The 19,747-nt window shown below is 40.3% G+C and overlaps 1 protein-coding gene across 2 annotated transcripts in view; it reads right to left on the bottom strand.

Moving 5' to 3' along the window:
* Window positions 1-5,835: 5,835 nt before the first annotated feature.
* The window catches only part of chsy1 (chondroitin sulfate synthase 1), a 37,312-nt gene continuing 23,400 nt past the window's right edge, over window positions 5,836-19,747 (bottom strand). Inside the window, exon 4 of one of the 2 annotated variants that reach the window (XM_031897498.1) lies at window positions 5,836-9,599. In XM_031897498.1, the coding sequence (XP_031753358.1) occupies window positions 8,007-9,599 (1,593 nt within the window). In that variant the 3' untranslated portion in view covers window positions 5,836-8,006. 2 annotated transcript variants of the gene reach the window in all.

Below are 19,747 nucleotides of genomic sequence, written 5' to 3' on the forward strand. Positions count from 1 at the left end.
CGCACTTACAGCCACGACTACTAGAAGTTATAAGCGGCTCTTAGATGGAAACCTCTGTAAAATTTAACAGGTGAGAATAAATGCAAATGGGCAAATGGAAAAAGACAACATTTTTCAGTTTTCTGTCCTTCCTATTAAACATTCTCTAAATTGTATTATTCATCATATTATGATGAGGACAATGATGATAATATTAAATAAAATGCCTGTGTGTAAGAGCCCAAAGGGGGTACAGTTCTGATTGGCTGAGTAAAATTCAGCCGGATCTGTGAATCTGAGCTAAAGCCTTGCAGAATTCTTTCTTTTCAGAACAAACGCATGGAAAGTCTCTTCCCTGTGACATGAGAGGGCGGGACAAGCAGGGGTACAAGGCGGAATGCAGTCCGACGTCTTTGCTTGTTGTTTAGACAAGGAAGCAAAATATATTTTCAGTGTAAACTGTATTTTACCCATAATGTTGGTGAAATCCCTTTTCAGTGTGCATGTTATTGGCTTGGTGTTCCCTTACATGTTTGTATGCGGCTCTCACGGAATCTCACCGGGCACACAGGTATCATGTGAAAGACTAATGCAAAGCCAATATTCTGTCTCTATTCAGAGTGCCAGGCTGCGTGAGTTGGACCTTACGGGCAGCGCCCAGGGCCAGGCATTCGGCTCCTCAAACTATATGTATATTGCTTAACCCAATTCTGTCTTGTGTCACTCGCATTCTCCCAAGGATGTGGAATAAAACACTAAGTCACACTGGGCCTCCAGGCCCCACTCTCACAACATTTATATGGACACAATGCTAAATATTATAGAGATTATAAATAGGAAGATATAACTATGCACAACAATCCAAGATTTGTCCCGACTTTATGTGGGATTCAGGGTTGGCCAAACTCTTGAACTGAAATCGAATAATTCACCGTCAGCTTTACTTTTACCCCGATATGTTATAAAAGGTTCTAAGTTTGCCCAGGAGCAGTAACCCATAGCAACCAATAAAATGTTTGCTTTTAAACAGATGATCAGTAACTGCTACTTGCTGATTTGTTGCTATAGGTTACTGCATTTGGCAAACTTACTGCCTTCTTCTACTGACTCTTTCCAAATTTCAAATGAGGGTCACTGATCCCATCAGCCAAATCCTATTGCTTTGTGAGGCTACAATTGTATTGTTATTGTTACTTTGTATTACTTATCTTTCTATTTAGGCCCTCCTCTATTCATATTTATGTCTCTCTTTCAAGCTGCTGCCAGGTTGCTAGGTTAAATTGGACCCTAGAAACCAGATAGCTGCTGAAATTCCAAACTGGAGAGTTGCTGAACATAAAGCTAAATCGTTAAAAATCCACACCTGATAAAAAATGAAGACCAATTGCATATCTCAGAACAGCACTTTCTACATTATGCTAAAAGATCATTTAAAGGTAAACTACCCCTTTAGCTGTACCCCCATAACACCCCCCATATTCAGAGCTGTATAGCGGTATTGGCAGCCATTAGGCAATTACTTCTCAGCTTCTGTTAAGAAGAATTTGGAAATAAATATCTGCAAAAAAAGACAATATTAAGGGTTTACAGAGCTTCCTTTGTTATGGCTATGCTGCATCCTAGTTTAGCAAGGCCGGGCTTGTTACTGCCCTGTGATTACACAGACTGGGCACAATAACTTGCACTTGCTTTTCCTTTAATGCAGGCCTACTAAACAATCATTTGCACCTTGACATAGGTTATCTATTTAAAGCCTTGAGAAAAAGAGCATCAGAGTAAATACTAATGACTAATGCAGTTTATGTCGCTGCAGAGCATGGATATTCCAGCAGCTACAACTAACTGTCGGTTTATGGCTGAGTAAAGTTAAAGAGGGAGAGAGAAGGCAATGTGTGAGCCAGGGAGGCATGCTAAACCTATGCTATATGGCCAAAAGCATCTGGAAACCCCCCTCTAATAACTTGAATTGGCTGTTAACCCAGACCTATAATTGCTGACACCCTCACTACATCATACAATGAGACTTTGCAGCAAAAGTGAGGTCCGTCAGATTTCAGAGATGAAAATAAAAGTAATGGCCTACACAGAACTCTGACCTTAAAGGAACAGTAACACCAAAAAATTAAAAGGTTTTAAAGTAATTAAAAAATAAAGTACTGTTGCCCTGCGCTGGTAAAAGTTGTGTGTTTGGAATCTACACAACTTATGTTATCTGCTATGTAACCTGTGCCTTTTCTCCTTTTTTCCAATTGAAATGCCTGCCTCCGTGGCTACACAGCCACTATATTTATATAAACCAAGGATCCCCAACCACTTATATTTGTGAGCCACACAAGCATGAAAGGAGCTCTTTGGAGATTTCAAATAAGGACTGTGATTGGCTAGTTGGTAGCCCCATGTGACTGCTGGCCCACAGGAATCTCTGCTTGGAGCAATACCGTGTCTCTGTGCTTCCAAAACTTGGGGATCCCTGATACTACTATAGATTATGTTTCTGAAGCAAACACCCAGCTTATACCAATGCAGGGCTTTCATACATATTATTTTGATACACTTTCATTTTTTGGTGTTGCTGTTCTTTTAACCCAACTGTGGAATGAATTGGAAAGCTGAGATGAAACAGGGCTAATCCCCAACATTAGTGCCCAGTCTGTTCCAGCATCTAGAGAAAAGCCTTCCCAGAAGAATAGAGGATGAAGGCTGTTTTAGCAGCAGAAAGGGGGCTGACTTCATATTAATACCCTTGGATTAAGAATGCACTGTTGGATAGACAGGTGTCTGTATACTTCTGGTCACTTAGCAATAGTTCCCAAATTGTAGGGCTGCCTATTCAAGGGGAGGGGGCATACTGAGGGCTACTTTAGGGGAGGTAAGGTGAGAATTCTTATTTGTTCTTATAGATATTCATAGAACTATGACTGCCTGATACACCACCAATGATTTTTCCTATATGCGTAACATTGATATAAAGGGGAGGCTGAACAGGAAGATGTCTGGCAACCACTGCCCTATATGTCTGTGCAGTTATAGGATCAAAAACCAGTTGAGGGAAACCCTATATTAGATGTCACTAAGGGGCATATGTAGCCAAATGTAGGTAACAGAGCCTACATTCTTGCATGAAACCCCCACAATAATCCACATTAGGCAACTAATCTACAGATGCCATACACACTACAACCTGGCACAGAGCCCACTTCCCAGCATGGAGCAGAAGCGCAAAGGGACAGGATTCCTGTGATGCCACTGCATTGATTCTTGCTGGGAGGTGGGACAGTGCCTGATGCTTAAGACACAGGGCTATATTGGCACACAGGAATAAAATAGTGAGGGAGAGGTTATTGCATTTTTTTTTTTTTAAAGAGTATGTTAAATCCCCTCATAAAATAATTGTATATACATGAAACAGCGATTGCATTTTTATGCAGCTTTATCATGGAAGGTCCAGTGAGGGCTCATCAGAGTCTGAATGAAGTGACTACTAACTCCGCTGCCTGGCATGCACATACAGGGACAAGTGGCTGAATATTTCACATATGAGAAATGGAAAATATGCACATACCAGAGGGGACATCACCCCCTAAAGCTTACGCATTACCTTCCATACTGAGAACATTCTGCTATCCACAAACTCTTAAAGAAGAAATGTAACACCTTGGAGGGCATCAAAAAGAATGCTTTGTATGCAGAGACTGGACATTTTTCTGCTTGTGGATGAGTGGTCTGGAAGGACATGAAAGCAACTTAAATAAAGCTTTAGAGATTACTATCTGAAGTACCGATTCTCAGTAGTTTCATCCCATCGAGGATTTCTTATGATATGGAAGTGATGTAGGGGAACGTGACTGTAAGCGCCACTGTACTAGAGACTGGCAAGAATGATCAACATTCTCTGTCCAGCTCTGTGCATTATGGGTCACTGTATAACAAGGATAATGCAAAGTACTAAAGTTGGACTTCTGCTACAATTGCAAATGGCGGAACTCCATGTATGAGGCATCATTTCAGATCCCAGCTCAGCTGGCTAACACTAAGCTTGGTTACTAAGGCTAATGTCTGCAGTGCTTTCTCTGCCAGTATAAATGCAGCACTGGGAAAAGACAAACATTATCTTCATAGGTAAAGGCTAAAGCTGGCAATATACACTCAGATTTTATAGTCTTCTTCCGGATATCGATCATACGTTTAAATCCAACAATCTAAAACGAACATTCAGAATGAAATTGTTGGATAAAGCAATTATACATCAGTGTTTGTACAGCTTGTTTTCAGTTCAAGCTCCCCAGTTGGTCAGGTTACCCCTTAGCCCATAACAATGGTAAGGCTGATGCCACACGCGGCGTAGGGCTGATTTTTTCAGCAAGCGGAAAACCGCTTGCCGAAAAATCAGCCCTACGCCTGCTACTTGTGCCTGCACCCGAATGAATGAGATATGCTCGGGTGTAGGCACATGTAGCCGATATACGCATGAAAATGCGAGAGAATGCAAAGTCTCGCGTTTTCATGCGTATATCGGCTACATGTGCCTGCACCCGAGCGTATCCCATTCATTCGGGTGCAGGCACAAGTAGGAGGCGTAGGGCTGAATTTTCGGCAAGCGTTTATCCGCTTGCCGAAAATTTCAGCCCTACGCCTCGTGTGGCATTAGCCTAAGATCTAGAAACTCTACACTACTGTGAGTCATTGAGCCATAATTCGAAGAACTTCACTTCCTGTTGACCTTTCAGCCTGGCTTTCAGGTGTATCTAGGAAAGCAAATCTGTATTTCCTCAAATCTCATTCTGACTGGCCTTAATGCTGAGCCCACCACCCACACTGCTCCAAAGCACTGCTTTAAATACAATGTGAAAACTAAATTGAAATGTAGTGTATAGGGCCACACAATCTACTCTAACCCTACTAGCTGCTGCATGTTCTTGTGGAGAGCAGGGGGAAGCCAGGCCCAGTAATGGGGCCCATATATATTATTACTATTGTTATGAATGTCTGTGTCAAACCAACTCAACCATCTCAGGGCAATGGGGAAGGGGATTCCTCCAGGTTCTAAAAAACACAGCACAGTTCCAAAGTAGCTTCATTCTCACACAGCCCGATAGTGCCCACTACATATTTTCAGGCTCAAACCGACACAAGAGCTTTTCAGACCCTCATGGGGGTTTCTTCAGTAGTGTTTTTGGGCTACTAACAATCTACTACACTTAAAAGTGCCCAAAGTTGCCACCCATGCCATTGTCGGTCTCTCACTGCTGCCTCCACTGGTCCACAAATAACAAGAGCTCAGTAACCTACTAGAGACTTGTAGTTTGTTGGAGCCCTAGGGGAGCCCACCCTGCCCTCCTCACATGTCGGACATTTTTTACCCATAACCACAACCCTACCTGCTGTATTTTACCTGCACCTGGATTTAAAATCTGCTCTGCATCAGTAAATATGGGGGTAACATCAGAAGCAGAGGGAAAGTGGGGTGCTGGAGTTACAATTCCCACAATACCCTGCACATATCTGTGATTGCCTTGTGTATTTTGTATTGTGGGAATGGCAGAAGATTCCAGAGAGCCGACACTGGTTACATTATTTCAAAAGGTACATGGAGTCAGAACCAGCAGTTAGAATAGCAAGGGACACATACAACTTTCAATTTTTATATCAGTGTTTACTGCCCCTTTAACCCTTATTGTGCTAGAGATTGTAGATTTTATGGTACTGACAATTCAAAACCGGTGCCATAGAATCCGTTTCTTTGTTCTTTGGGGATCCACCAGGAGACGGGCAGTATAAAGATCTGAATGGGGCTTATTTAACAATCCTGAAACATGCCTTCGCTTTATAACTGTATAATCACCAGAATAAACTACATTTCAGTGAACATTTTATTTATTAAACATTTTACATGATCAAGACATTGTGCCTCTGGGAGGGATGTAATGGTCAAATAAAAACAATAATTTAAAAACTTTGTTCGTATCTACTCACCCCACCCCGAAATATAAACATTACCAATGAAAAAGGAGATTTATGAGACCTGAAAAAGTTGACAGCTCAAAAAAATATTTTTTTTTTTTTGAGCTTAAGTACTGCATTTGGTTCAAACCTCAGCGCCAGAATAGTTAAGGCACCGCAAGACATTGACAAAAGAACAGCATTAAGAAAGAAAAAAAAAATGTATGATACAAGTAAAATACAGAACTTCTATTCAGTGTTTGCAAGTAGCATCTCAAATACATTCCCCATAGAGAAGCTCAGATGGCCAGCATGATATTGGATGATTCCAGAGCGCTGTAGAGAATGACGTCTGTCTACAAATGAAATAAGGCACATTGTAAAATAGTTTTTCTCTGTTTAAATGGCTATATCTGACAAAGGCAGGGTTGTTGGTAATTGCAGGAATGTTGGAAGTATTTGGTCTTATAATAAGGTATTTTACTGAAATCCCATCAGAGTGGTAGAATTCCAGCAGACATGATGAGAACAGGATTGGGCAGCAAGCAGGACTCCTGAAAGAGAAGTCAAGCAGCAGAAACATGTCTCCTAATGAAAAGAGGAAAGCTTAGGAAGTAGCCCTTCAGACAGTGGCGGGGCATAGCAATGTGTATATGTTATCACTAGAAGCTGCTACACAAAGGAAGACCTTGGCTGCTAATTCAGCCATTAATGGCAGATTGTCAGCTCACGTGGGACCAAAACAATTGCATTTTGATAGTAAAGTTCTACAAATCACTTAGATAACAGTAGGTCTGTGCCTGACTGCACTACACAGGCAGACTCCCCCCCACACCAGGTTTTCCAGTTGTTGGCCCAGTGGTTGCACACTTACATGAGCAGACTTTGGCCAATGAACATTTAGAAACTTGCTCATTTAGCTTCCTGGCCAAATAAGCAAATCTTTACATGCATGGGCAGCTTCAGGATGCAGGTCTCCACTTGGCTGACAATGGCGAACTAACAAGGGACACTCTTCATATTATATTATAGCCAAGTCAGTTTCCCTGCCCCTGTGATTGTTTGGTTGAACAGTGCAAGAAGAGAATCATTAACAACCTTGCATTAACTTAATGCCAGGGGGTGGCAATACATATCTGTATATAAGTATGTGGCTACTATATGAAGGACTCCTACCTAGGCAAATCCTTCTGTAAACAATCGAAACATTGTATATTCCTAAATCGAGAGGCTACTCTTCAATTTGCTTACTTTACAGGCAGATCCTGCAATGTACCACAGCTTGATCACAATTATACAAACACAATAATAAAATAAAGCCTTGGAAATTCCTTGTACATAATGGTTATGCACAAGAAATGCTTAAATAACCAAAAAAACCATGACTTATATAAATTACAATACTAATAACCATATCTGATAAGGAAAACATGAATAAAGCACACTCAGACAAAAGTTGGCTAAAGGGCCAGTGCTTGCTCACTTTTTGTCAAATATAAAATCTACGCCAGTTGAATGCAGGTTACCCTGGGACATGACCAGCAATATCTGTTAATGGGAAACATTCTGTTACTGGCATACTAATAGTAATGAAAAACATGGAAGGGTAGAATCCTGTTATTTGACTTCATGTGCTGACACAAGGGATTTCAGAGTGTCTAAGGCTGTGTAAAAATAAAAACTACGACAGTATTTAGGGGGAGGCGGGGTCTATATTTATAAAAGTAAGGTTTACTAGTTTGAGGGCTGAAATGTAGCAAATATATATATGTTCCTGTAGGTACAATGCAAGGCCTCGACAAAGGTGTATAAGAGACTGGCCTGACCATGATGGCAAATAAATGCAGCAATGAAAACATGGAATGCAATTTAAAAAAGATAAACATAAAAGATTTGTTCATGAGACTTCAAGTTGTCATATTGCAACGGCTGAAAGGCAAATACTGATCACGTTTTTTTTTTTGTTTTTTTTTTCTTTAGAAAGGCATGATTTCTATCAAACACTACAGTCTTGACTATTAAAATAATTTTGAAAAAATAAATTAGATTATGAAACAGTTCAAAGGTCCCCCAGCAGTGCTGGATTATTAGGCTGTCCTCACAGATTCATTTGTGTGAGTGGTTCTGCCAAACATTGGGTCATTCTTCTCAAGCCATAACTCAGCCAGGCGCTGAGTTGACCCATATGTAGAGGCTTTGGAACCCAAACACATTTTGTACTGTTTAGGATCGAGATTTGGGTCACAGAACACCGGATGGTGGATGTGAACGACTCCAACCTCCTGACTCCTAAAGGTCTTTAAACCTACTTGTACCACTTTGTTGAAAAGGTCAACATCCTCTAGTCCCCATCCTTGAATGGAAACATCAAAGCCACCAGCACGTAAAAGATCTCCCTTATAAACACAGGTGATGCCAAAGCCATAGTTTCTCCAAAATCCAGTCTTCTGAGTAAAAGCATAATGGTTATCACTGGGGACTTTTCCAGCATAAACAATCTTGGGGTCATATTGGCTAAATATAATTGGAAAGTATATTTGCTGCCCTAAAATGGTGTTTGCCCTGCATCGTTGTATAAACTCAGTGGAGAAAACTAAATCCACATCACAAAAGAAGAGCAGAGAGTCATTTCGAAACTGCGAGGATCCAACTTCTAAAGCCAAAGCCCTGGAGAACTCTCCAGACACTGGTAAGATCTGCATATCTGCTTTGGGATATTTAACACGGTAATCTCTCATGAGTTCAACTTGCCTGGTTTTGTCAGGATTGGAGTCAGAATTGAAAAGTAGAATGACTAACTTCACATTTTGATTTGGGATGAGGCAGGTTTTCTCAAAGTTGGCCATAAACCTGGCAAACATATCAAATCGGCCAGAGAGGGGAACCAGGATGTTCACCTTGGTTTCTTTGGGCTCTTTATGTTCAGTCTTCGATGCAGTGAGATGAAAGGGAACAAACATCTTAAGAGAATTTGACAAAAAGTAGAAGGAACCAGATTCCTGATTTATTTTATTCGCCAGCGCTTTAGCATCAATCTCCTCATGTTCCATGAACTGAATTTTGCTGAATGTCTGTTGGAGGTAGGCATGTCTCCTGACAGGAACAGTCATTTTCTTACCCTTGTGCTTTTTGTAGAGAAGAAGCAGATCCAAGACATATTCTGCACCATACATTGGATTAACTCTACGGTATCCGTACTGGATTTCTTTAAAGTCAATAATACGACCTCGAACCTTGGCATTGGCATTTATCATCTCCATAACTTGCATTACAATGTCATCAAGAGCCTCCTTTTGGGAAGAATCCATTCCTCGTCTAGGAGGTTGTCCATCAGCAGTTGAATACAGATACTTGCCAGTGAGAAATTCCCACTCCAGAATCTCCTCTCTTTGGCGTGGTTGGAACCGCATGAAAGATGGAGCAATCCCCAGTTGCATATCATCTTTATGGATTTCTGCATTACTGTACTTGCTCATAAGAACAATCTCCCGGTGCAGCTGGATCGTACGATACCGGAGCTCTGCTATTTTGCGACTCAGCATGTAGCTGTGCAAGCGGTACTGGTAGGGAGGGTTTTTATTGGGATGTAAAGTGATGGCTCTGTGAATTTTGCTGTTATGAAGATCTCGGATGTAGCCCTTCTTGTTCTGTTCATAATTCTCATAGAACAACTGCTGCATCTGTAGAAGCAGAATGAGAAATTATGTTAATATTGGTTAAAAATAAACAAATCATATTATATTAAGAAGTCAGCATCTGAAAACCCCTAGCCCTGATTTTACTCAAGGTGTGAGTAAGGAAAAGTAGTAATAAGATACCTTGTAGCTTTATGTTATAGTATATAGCTTAAAAAAAAAAATGAAGACTTGCTCTGGTCATTGAAGGGTGTACTAAATTATGGTTCAGTAATGGCTGGAGTGGCACTCACTGCAGGCCCCAATTGAGGCTAATGTAGACGGTTTAACAAAACTACTGAAGAAACACTGAGTTGAATTCATTTTTTAAAGGAGGCCATACCCTGATATATAGTGATCTCACCAAACAAGTGGATCTTTTCCTGATAAGCCCACCTTTGTGTTGGGTATTATTGATTTAATCCACAAGTTTGGGCAGAGGGCAAAACAATCTAATCACAGTGATGGAATGTAGGATGTCAGGGTGAGGATGGCATCAATGAGCCGATGTACTTCTCGCCTCAATGCATTTTTAAATCTGCCGATTCTCAGCCAGATATAGGCTCTAAATCAGGTAGTCCTATGGCAGCTTTTATCGGCCCGTTTATGGCCACCTTTACAGTCTGATAGCAGGCTATTTGTGCAGCATGCAATAGATCAAGAAGTCTACATGAAGCACCGAGAAGGAAAATGTCATGCTTCTGAAAAATTTCTGCTGTCCCTGCAGGGAATTCTGTGCAAATACAAATGAAGTCTGGTTTGTTTTTTTGCCGTATATATTTATCCAAGAACAGAGCATGCCTTAAAGGCTTGACACGTTGTCCAGCCGTTAGAGGGTTAAGGTTTGTGGTACAGCTGTTATGGGTCACACTGGCTGCTTTCCAGAAGCCCAACTGAAAGAGTGTGTGTTGTGTTTTTGAGTTTTAATGAAGACAAACTCCTGCCAGAGAGAGTAGTGTGCACTGGACAAAACGGACTTAAAAATAAGGCCTGGTTTATAGAGAAGTTGGCTCGATGCCTGCAGAGCGTCCCAGGGGGATTCATCACAGTCTGAAATTGTGCTGCACAGTTACAGACTTCAGCTCAACATATTTTCTGAACAAGGCTTCATGGTTAGCCCTCGATCAATGAATAAGTGCAAGCAACGTGAGCAGTTTTATTAAAAAAAAAATGATCAGTTTATACTCATCCCTGCCTGAAACTCGTTTCACATTTAACTTTTTAAACTTGATTTCATTCCACCTTTAATAAGGGCTTACAGATACATTATTTAATTGCCTAGAAATCAAATGCCATAAGAAGGCCTATATTTCAGTTTTTTTTTATTACAGGTCGTACAGAAAACTCAAGGGCATGTACAGAAATAAATCTATATAACTCAGCAGCTTAATATTCACAGTCCTTATTAAATAAATCTATACACAAATGAATAATCTTGTTTTGTTGGGTTTTTTTTAGCGCAACAATGAAGGAGCTAGCATCTCTGAATAATTCCACAAGTGGCAACATTGCCAGTGATAGCGGAGACTGTCTTCCTTGGGTGCTAGATCATTCACCTTCAAGATAGGCGGGCTATAGGAAATCTTGTGAACACACTACCAGGAAACAATAGAGCGTTAAACAATCTTGAAGCTGCAAGATGAGTTGAACCCCTGTATAACATACTAAAGAAAACAAAGGATAAAGGAAAGAACCACTAAAATTGATTGGTGGACTGCAGATAGCAACCCACGACCCACAAAGAGTATCCAGGAAGCAACTGGTAGGCAAATGGAAGGTGTAAGTGATAAGAACTAAACCTTAAACAATAAATTCATAAAATAAATTCTCATCACTAGTTACCCCCTTTAGTACCTGGGAAAGTGAACACAGAATAAACCCCATCGAGCTGTAGAAGCACATCTGGGCCAACCCTATGGCGTGGCACAATTCTACGCAATAACTTGCACTATAAAGGCATTATACCACTTAATCTTGGCAAGATATAGGGCAAGATTTTTCTTTCTAAACCCAGCAATGAGAGAATATCTTATTTTGATTAAGGAGGGAGACTTAAAAAGGCTCCTGAAAAAAAGGTGGGCATTTTAATGCAGCAGGCCGACCACAAGGCTTTGCCTACAAGTTGAAAGTAGAACATACTTGTGGCTAGGCTGGCCCAGGACAGATAAATGACAGTGTGTTGATGTTATTTCTGGAAGTCTACGTGGCAAAAAAACAAGAGAAGTTTCAAATAGCACAAAAAAGTTCTTATTACAGATGTCAAGCCCTGGACTCTTCAGCTGTTGTAAGATCTACCCAGAATCATCTACTAGCAGTATAAGGGGGGGGGGGGGGTAGTAGTTTCACACAACATAACTCAAGTCTTTTGCAAAAGAGAAAGTATAACATTAGGCCTGATTAATATAAAGAGGTAAGTCTTACGGGCACCATTGTATAGCAGTAATTGCATATTACCTCTACACAAGCCCATTCAAATCTGTGCCCAGGAAGGACACGAAAAATGAACTGGAAAAACAGAGAGTGCCACTGTTATAAACTGAAGCGGAGGGTACACAAGGTGCCACTGGGTTGCAAGTTTAGCGCTTGCTCAAAGTAATATAACAGCATGTCATTAGCCTGGGCCAGCACTGTGCGCCTATTTGCCTGTTGCATTAGTCTGATCTACCGCGTGCAGCTAATTACAGACAGATGACGGGCAGAGCCTTTAAAAACACCTCCGATGGTCTATTTGTATTTTAACAAGCAATAACACATGTATGTATTTCAGCGTGATTTATATGCCAAAACATATCTGCTCGGGGCAGTCAGCAGCTGCTGATCAATAAATCAGCCCAAAGAAAGTGTCATTTGGAACCGAATTACCCAACAGAAAGCCCATGAGTGTGATGTGGCCCTCAAGGGCCATGCAGATATGTGGCATGAGTAGGATTTGCCCACTACATATAAAAAGTTGCATATCACTGATTTCACATATTGGGCCAGAATCAATTCAGTGAGAAAAAGGTTTATCACGTGAAAACTTATGGAAGAGATTTAATTTGAGAAGCACTTAAGGAAATATGCCCCATGCTATTAGTCGGCGAGCTTCCCAACATTTTTAATGTAAATGCCAGCAATAGCAGAAATACTTCAAAAAGGCCATTCCTCTCACAACCCGGATGATACTGGAAAGAATGTATTTCTTCATTCGGCCAACATGGGAGGCCCTTTTGTATTCATTAGGAGGCTGTACCCTACAGCTGGATATATAAAAAAGGAAAAGTAACACCACAGTAGCCTGTCGAGCCCCTGGCCATTAGTAACTATAAGACTTCCCAGTGGCAGAGCTGCTTCTGCTATAACAAAAAAGATGGGTGAAAAAAAACCCAATATGACAAATGTTAAAGTCGTTTCCAAGGACTGACAAAGCACGGGTCCTTTTCCTAGGAGCTATGCACAAGGGTCAAGAGGAGAACATCTGTGCTTTGGTCCTTCACATCAAGTGTTAAGTGCTCAAGAGCTGGCCAGGCTCATTATACAGCATATATTGCAACATCCTTCCCTATACATCACTTTATCAGCCAGAGGGAGCCTTTGTGTATTCCCTGGAAGACTGGCTGCAGTTCTGACACAGACTAAAAAGCAAAGAGGGCATAACAATCCAAAAAGTAAGTTATTTATATCCATGACTGAAGTGAGGTTAAAGAGCTGAACAGAGATTCCCATGGGAATATACAAACGGAAGATTTTACAAATAGATCCTTCATTTTTCCATGGTTATCAGTCAGTTGGCCAGACACAGTTTTCTGGATGGCTCCTGCTGTTGTACAATGAGCCGTTTATTCCATAACTAAAGCTAATGGTGGAGAATCACCCGATACCCCAAGTGCCTTGTCAACTTCAGCTTAATGGCTGGACTGGTCCCCTTGTCAATTATCATCCCTATTCGTTACACTATTTATTGTCAACTAAGATTATCATGCAGATCATATGGAGACACCATGTAGACCAAATCTGGTTGCTAAGCAATACAATCACTAGCAACAGTCAGTGGTTTAGAAACCAGAAAGAGAGAGAAGAGAAGGGCTTAGAGGCTTGCACAAAAACACAGAACTGCAACCTCACAAATAATCTGCCTCCCTAATGATATTATATATACATACACATACGCGGTATAGCAGAAAGACAGGTATGATCATTGGTCCTTATCTAGATTACTACCGACTTTGTAGCCTGCAAAACAAGGCAAAGGGGGAAAAAGAAAAACTCACTTTTCTTATTTTTCCGAATTTTTTTTTTTTATATATTGTATTTATTTTAAGTTTTGCTAGACTCATTGCTGCATCCCTTAGTTATGCCAAACCATCTGCTTCTGGCAAATCAAGGTTCAGCTGCCGACTAGCCAAGCAAAAAAGAAGGGAAAAAAAAAAAAAAAAAAGTTAAAACAGAGTCGTGAGCAGATGATTTGAGGTTTCCTGGACTGAAAACCATACAAGATTCTGCCAGTCTGCTTCTGTCTGTATTGTGGCAGGACAATCACCAGACCAGCAATTTAACTGTTCCTCCATGGTCCTAGAATTAACATTCCATTCTGCTGGGCATTTACCACCCAAAACTAAGGAGAGAGAGTGTGAGTGAGTGAGTGAGTGAGTGAGTGTGTGTATGTGTGTCTCATCCATTATTCAGGAAAAGGTGATGTACCGTGTTAGCCAGTCAAAAATGTTTACAGGGTAACCCTTTTGAAATAAAAAATAACAAAAGTGGTATAAAGGTGATACCTTTATTGGCTAACTAAGATAATCATAGCAAGCTTTCAGAACATTTTAGTTCCATTTTCAAGCTGATTAGGAACTAAAATGTTCTGAAAGCTTGCTATGATTATCTTAGTTAGCCAATAAAGGTATCACCTTTATACCACTTTTGTTATTTTTTATTTCAAAAGGGTTACCCTGTAAACATCCATTATTCAGAAACCCATTACCAGAAAGTTCCGAAACATGGGATGGCAGTCTCCACTATAAGCAAAAATGATTTTCTTTTCTCTGTTATAATAAAACAGCAACTTGTACCTGATCCCAGCTAAGATATAATTAATCCTTATTGGGGGCAAAACAATCCTACTGGGTTTAATTAAATGTTTACACTTAAATTATGGAGATCCAAATTACAGGAAACCCCTCAGGTCCCATACCAGTAGAATATGTATTATATTCTAGATATGTGTATATTATATTAAATATAAATATATTTAAAATATGTAAAAATGAGCAGCAACCAAGGTACAAAATACATACATTAGAAAAAGGTCCCAAAGAGGGTCTTAAACATGGATTGTACACATATTTTCACTTAATACAAATTTTTATTTAAATAAGTCCCTTGGTTCCTGGTAATTCTATATCTATATATTATACACACACACACACATTATTATGCACATATCTAGAATTACACACACACACATTATATATATATATATATATATATATATATATATATATATATATATATATATATATATATATATATATATAGTGTGTGTGTGTGTGTGTGTGTGTGTGTGTGTGTGTGTGTGTGTGTGTGTGTGTGTGTGTGTGTGTGTGTGTGTGTGTGTGTGTGTGTGTGTGTGTGTGTGTGTGTGTGTGTGTGTGTGTGTGTGTGTGTGTGTGTGTGTGTGTGTACACAACTCAGCATTCACAGGAATAATAAAAAAAAAAATTATTTGTGCGAAATCAACGTTTTGAAACGATCCTATATTGTGTTTCCCATTCAAATACCCGGCACCCAGGCGGAGGATGACTGCGTGTGTCCTCCTTCTACTATGGTATATATTATATGAATTGGCTTGCCCCGACATGGGGAGAGAGAGTAAAAAAAAAAGTGAAAATTGCAATTATAATAACCAAGCCACACCTAAAGTGTCTTCTGCTGTCGAGAAATATATATGAGGTGATTTCATGAGACCTGTAAGTTTTTCCTGGCTGTGGCCATTTGGTTTAATGTATGTCCTATGCCAGAGAGGAAATAAATGGGTAGATGAGACAAACAGTCTGTGGGCAGAAAAGGCAACAGATCAGGTCCAAAAAATATGAAGAGTCACATAACACCGGCCCTCTCTGCTACAGCTACAGCGGTAATGGCCCATTTTAAGTGTCGGTACTGGCAGAATAGTTCTTAATATCAGTTAAACAGCTGCTGAATAGAACCATGTCCTTTTAAAAGTACTTTGTATGAACTCCAACTAAAGTTCTATACTTGCACTCATTTAATATGAAATAGTGCAGTTTATAGTGTTCCCGACAAAGGAAACGTAACACCAAAAAATAATGAAAGTTTCAAAGTAATTCAAGTATAATGTACTGTAGCCCTGCACTGGTAAATATGGCTTTTGCTTCAGAAAGGCTACTATAGTTTATATAAACAAAGCTCCTGTAACCTATGTAACCTGTGCCTTTTCCACTAGGAGAATGTGGGCATATGGGTGCTGCACAGAGGGGCTTCACTCATTTGCTTTTTGTGCCTGAGGGCAGCGCCTCCTGAGCACCAAATGTCAAGTTGCAATAGCTACAGACACTTTGGTACTGCAGCTACTGATGTAACAACTGCTATACAGAAGCAACACTGTGGGTTTCCAGTTCTGGTTCCCATATCGCCAACAAGAGCTACCACTATATTCCTTTGCACATTCATTGGAAGGGATTCTCTCAGTGCATATACAGCTGCAAAGACAGATTAGGAAGGGCAAAGAATTTGCAGCACATAGAAGAAATCACAAGTGAATGCCACAGCTGTACATTCCTATGTAGCTGAACTTTTAGAAATAAAAAATGGGGCAGAGGGATCACAGGGTGAAAGGACAATTTTTCACAAAATAAAGGTGAACCACCCCTTTAAATCACATGAAAATGTTGCCCTGCCTTCTTCATTTTTAAGTTAACTTTTAATGTAATTGAATATCCTACCCCTACCAACTTTGCAACTGGTCTTAATTATTTGTTATTACTGCTATTTGTTTACGATTTTATTATTTATTCCTTATTTTTCTATTCAGGCCCCCTTATATTCATAATCCATTCTCTTTCAACCCACTGCCTGGTTGCTATGTTAAACAAGACCCTAGCAACCAGATAGTTGGAGAGCTGCTGAACAAAAAAGCTAAATAACTGAAAAACCAAAAAAATGTAAATAAATCAAGAACATTTCAACTTGTCTTAGAATATCAGTGTATGGAAGGGAAGAAGCACCTTATACTGTGGCAGGAGTGCCGATTTGGCTCCTTCAGAGTCTGCAGCTTATCTGCTTGCGACACCAAAGGAGCAGATCTTTATATAGCTGTATATCCAGCTTTATTGTTAAGGGTGACTGATGGCCCATGGAGAGATTAGTCGCCCTGGGATAAATCTCTGCTACCGTGGAAAACTAATCTCCCCAAAATGTCTTTTTACTGGCAATAAAGTGGATTGCCTGTGGGAAGGCATATGTGTTGCTTCGTTTTCTGAAGTCGTTTCCTGTGCTATTTCCCTAAACTGATGCACAGTCAGTTTAAGTGAATAGAACACCTCAATTTCCTCTAGTTCCCATTTAAACACTTTGTGTTGGGTGTTTGCTATAAATGCTACAAGCAGCAGCACCAATTGAAATCGCTCCTTAGAGCCCTGTTAATGTGCCAAACACAGTGGGATCATCTTGAGGATGGTAACTATATCCCATAATGACATTTCATCGCTTGGTTGGACTCTGGCAGGTCAGCCACAATAAGCGCATAGATGAAACCACAGAGAAGAGGTGTTCATATTTTTCCATTTAGGGGATGGTTATCTGTTATATGCTCATGTCCCTGTCTGGAACCTATTAAAATGTCATACAGAGAAAGAGTCAGTGGAGCTCACTGACAGATTGGAAACAAAGGGCTCCACCAGGACCAAAGCCAAGGCCAGAAAATAAGCGAAGGTATATTTTAGCCCCAACCATGTACTAAAACAGAAACTAGAAGCTGTAGGCTATTAATATACTTCTGTCTGCTTGATGTGGTTCAGGAACAACCTCCTCTAGTTCTTAAAAAAAATGATACAGCAAACCAAGCTTCATGCATTTAAAGGGGATATTTGCCTATCATCAGCTTTTTTCACTGGTTATCATTCTTTAATTTTGCTGTTCTTTTTAAGCAGTAGTATTCCAAATACGAAAATAAAAATGCTATCTGGTTGTCAGGGTCACAGACCTCAGCAACAACAACAAAAAATGTAGTTCTTTTATTCGTTTATCTTTCTTTTCAGTTCCTCTCCAACTGCTCTTCTACTCTGACTTCCAAATTTCTGCCTAATGAAGCCCTTCTAAACAGATAGACCTGGAATGTCAAATACTGAGAGTTCCACTTGCATTTGGGGCAGACTTCCAGACCACTGGGGTGGTCTGTGGGTACCTTAAATCTCAAAATTGCCCCCATTGCCGTGTACCAGGTAAGCAGGTGAAATCCAGGTGAAATCAAGTATTAGGTGCCTATTGCTTAAAAAAGGCTTAGTATGCCATAAGCCTAACTAGCCATGCAACATGCACCTCTAGCCACAGAGCACTGGGAACTTTATGTCTGGCGAGTACTGATAGAATGTGATGGCAATGCTACCTGCATTAAGCTGCTTTCCAAAACACCAAGCAGACCATATATTCTATGCCAGATGAGGGCACAAATGTCAAAGATGTAGTAAATCACTGGTGCCCTGCTACATGCATTTTTTGTTTTAGCTGTGTCCCCACATGACTGAAGATAACATGAACTTTTGTGGAAAACCTATATTAAAATAATTGAACATAATGGATGTAACCTCACTTTGATAATTTGCTTATCTGTGGAAATCCCACATCTTTCCATTGTGTCCCAGAGGGAGAGTCAAATCTACATTAAAAATTGATGAACAGCTAGTTTCAAATGCAAAGGAGGGCCTATTCCCTTAACAAAGAACAGGGTTTTTGAAATAAATATTTTTTCTAAAGAAAACACAAACTATTTCTTCTATAAAATGAAGAGTGTGATTGACCAATGAAATTATAAACACTAGCAACTTTGGGGTCAGGGAAAGGCATTTCCCTTAGATTAAATTGGCAGCCTTCTTGCTAGGCTGGGGGTTGTTTGCTTTCCTTTTAACCAGCACAGGCTGTTCAGCCAGGGTTCAGTTGAGAGTATAAGAGCGACAAAGAGAGGAAAGCAAGACATTTAGTTTACCCCAAGGGAGAATGCCTAGAATATCTCAACATCGATGTCAATCAGATTTCCCAACTTTGAAAAATACAGAATGATCAGCGTAAACGGCAATATGGATCTTTATCTAAGGAAGAAATGTATCATAACTATACTCTAGGTCAGGGGTCCCTAACCATTTAAATGCAAGTGTAGTTAAAGTATAAAAAGATCCCTAGGGGGTGACTAATAAGGGCTGCGATTGGTTATTTGGTAGCCCAATGTAGTCCGACACACATTACAGAAGGCTTGGTTTGGCAGTAAGCACAGACTTTGTACCTCCAAAACTTACCTTCAAGTCAGACATTCAAAAATAAACACCTGCCAAGGTGGGAAGCAACCTCCAAGTGGGGGGCGAGAAACATGTTGCTTGAGAGCTACTGGTAGGGAATAACGGATCTAGATTAGCGCTATCCAACTTGTTACATGTAGTGAGCCAGTTATTGTTCATATATCATGTTCGGGGGCTGGATTTAATAAAATAATGATGTCACACAGTGAAGTCTATAGAGCCTTTAAGCAGACTGGGGGCCATAAATATCCCTTGGAGGGCCACATCTGGCCCGCGGGTCTCCAGTTGGACAGCTCCAATCTAGATGATGCAGAGGAAACAAAAAAAAAAAAAAAAAAAAAAGTCCAATTTGCTTAGATAGGGGGAAAAATCCTTCACGTAGATAAACATAGTACTAAGTGTGCCAATATCAGTAGCCTTCTAGTCCCTCTTACTTAAGGGCTCTGGCACACGAAGAGATTTGTCGCCGGCGATTTTTAAAAGAGCGATTTGGCGACAAGACGAGCAACAAGATGGAAATCAATGGAAATCACCAGCGTCAAAACATACAAGGCTACTTCAAATAGCCTGCTGTTTCAAATCGCACACAGACCCTTTTCTGAGCGACTTGAGTAAACATGAGGGGGGGGGGTTAACTGTTGAGTGGTA

Source organism: Xenopus tropicalis, chromosome 3 (assembly GCF_000004195.4).
Source record: "Xenopus tropicalis strain Nigerian chromosome 3, UCB_Xtro_10.0, whole genome shotgun sequence".
Classification (NCBI taxonomy): domain Eukaryota; kingdom Metazoa; phylum Chordata; class Amphibia; order Anura; family Pipidae; genus Xenopus; species Xenopus tropicalis.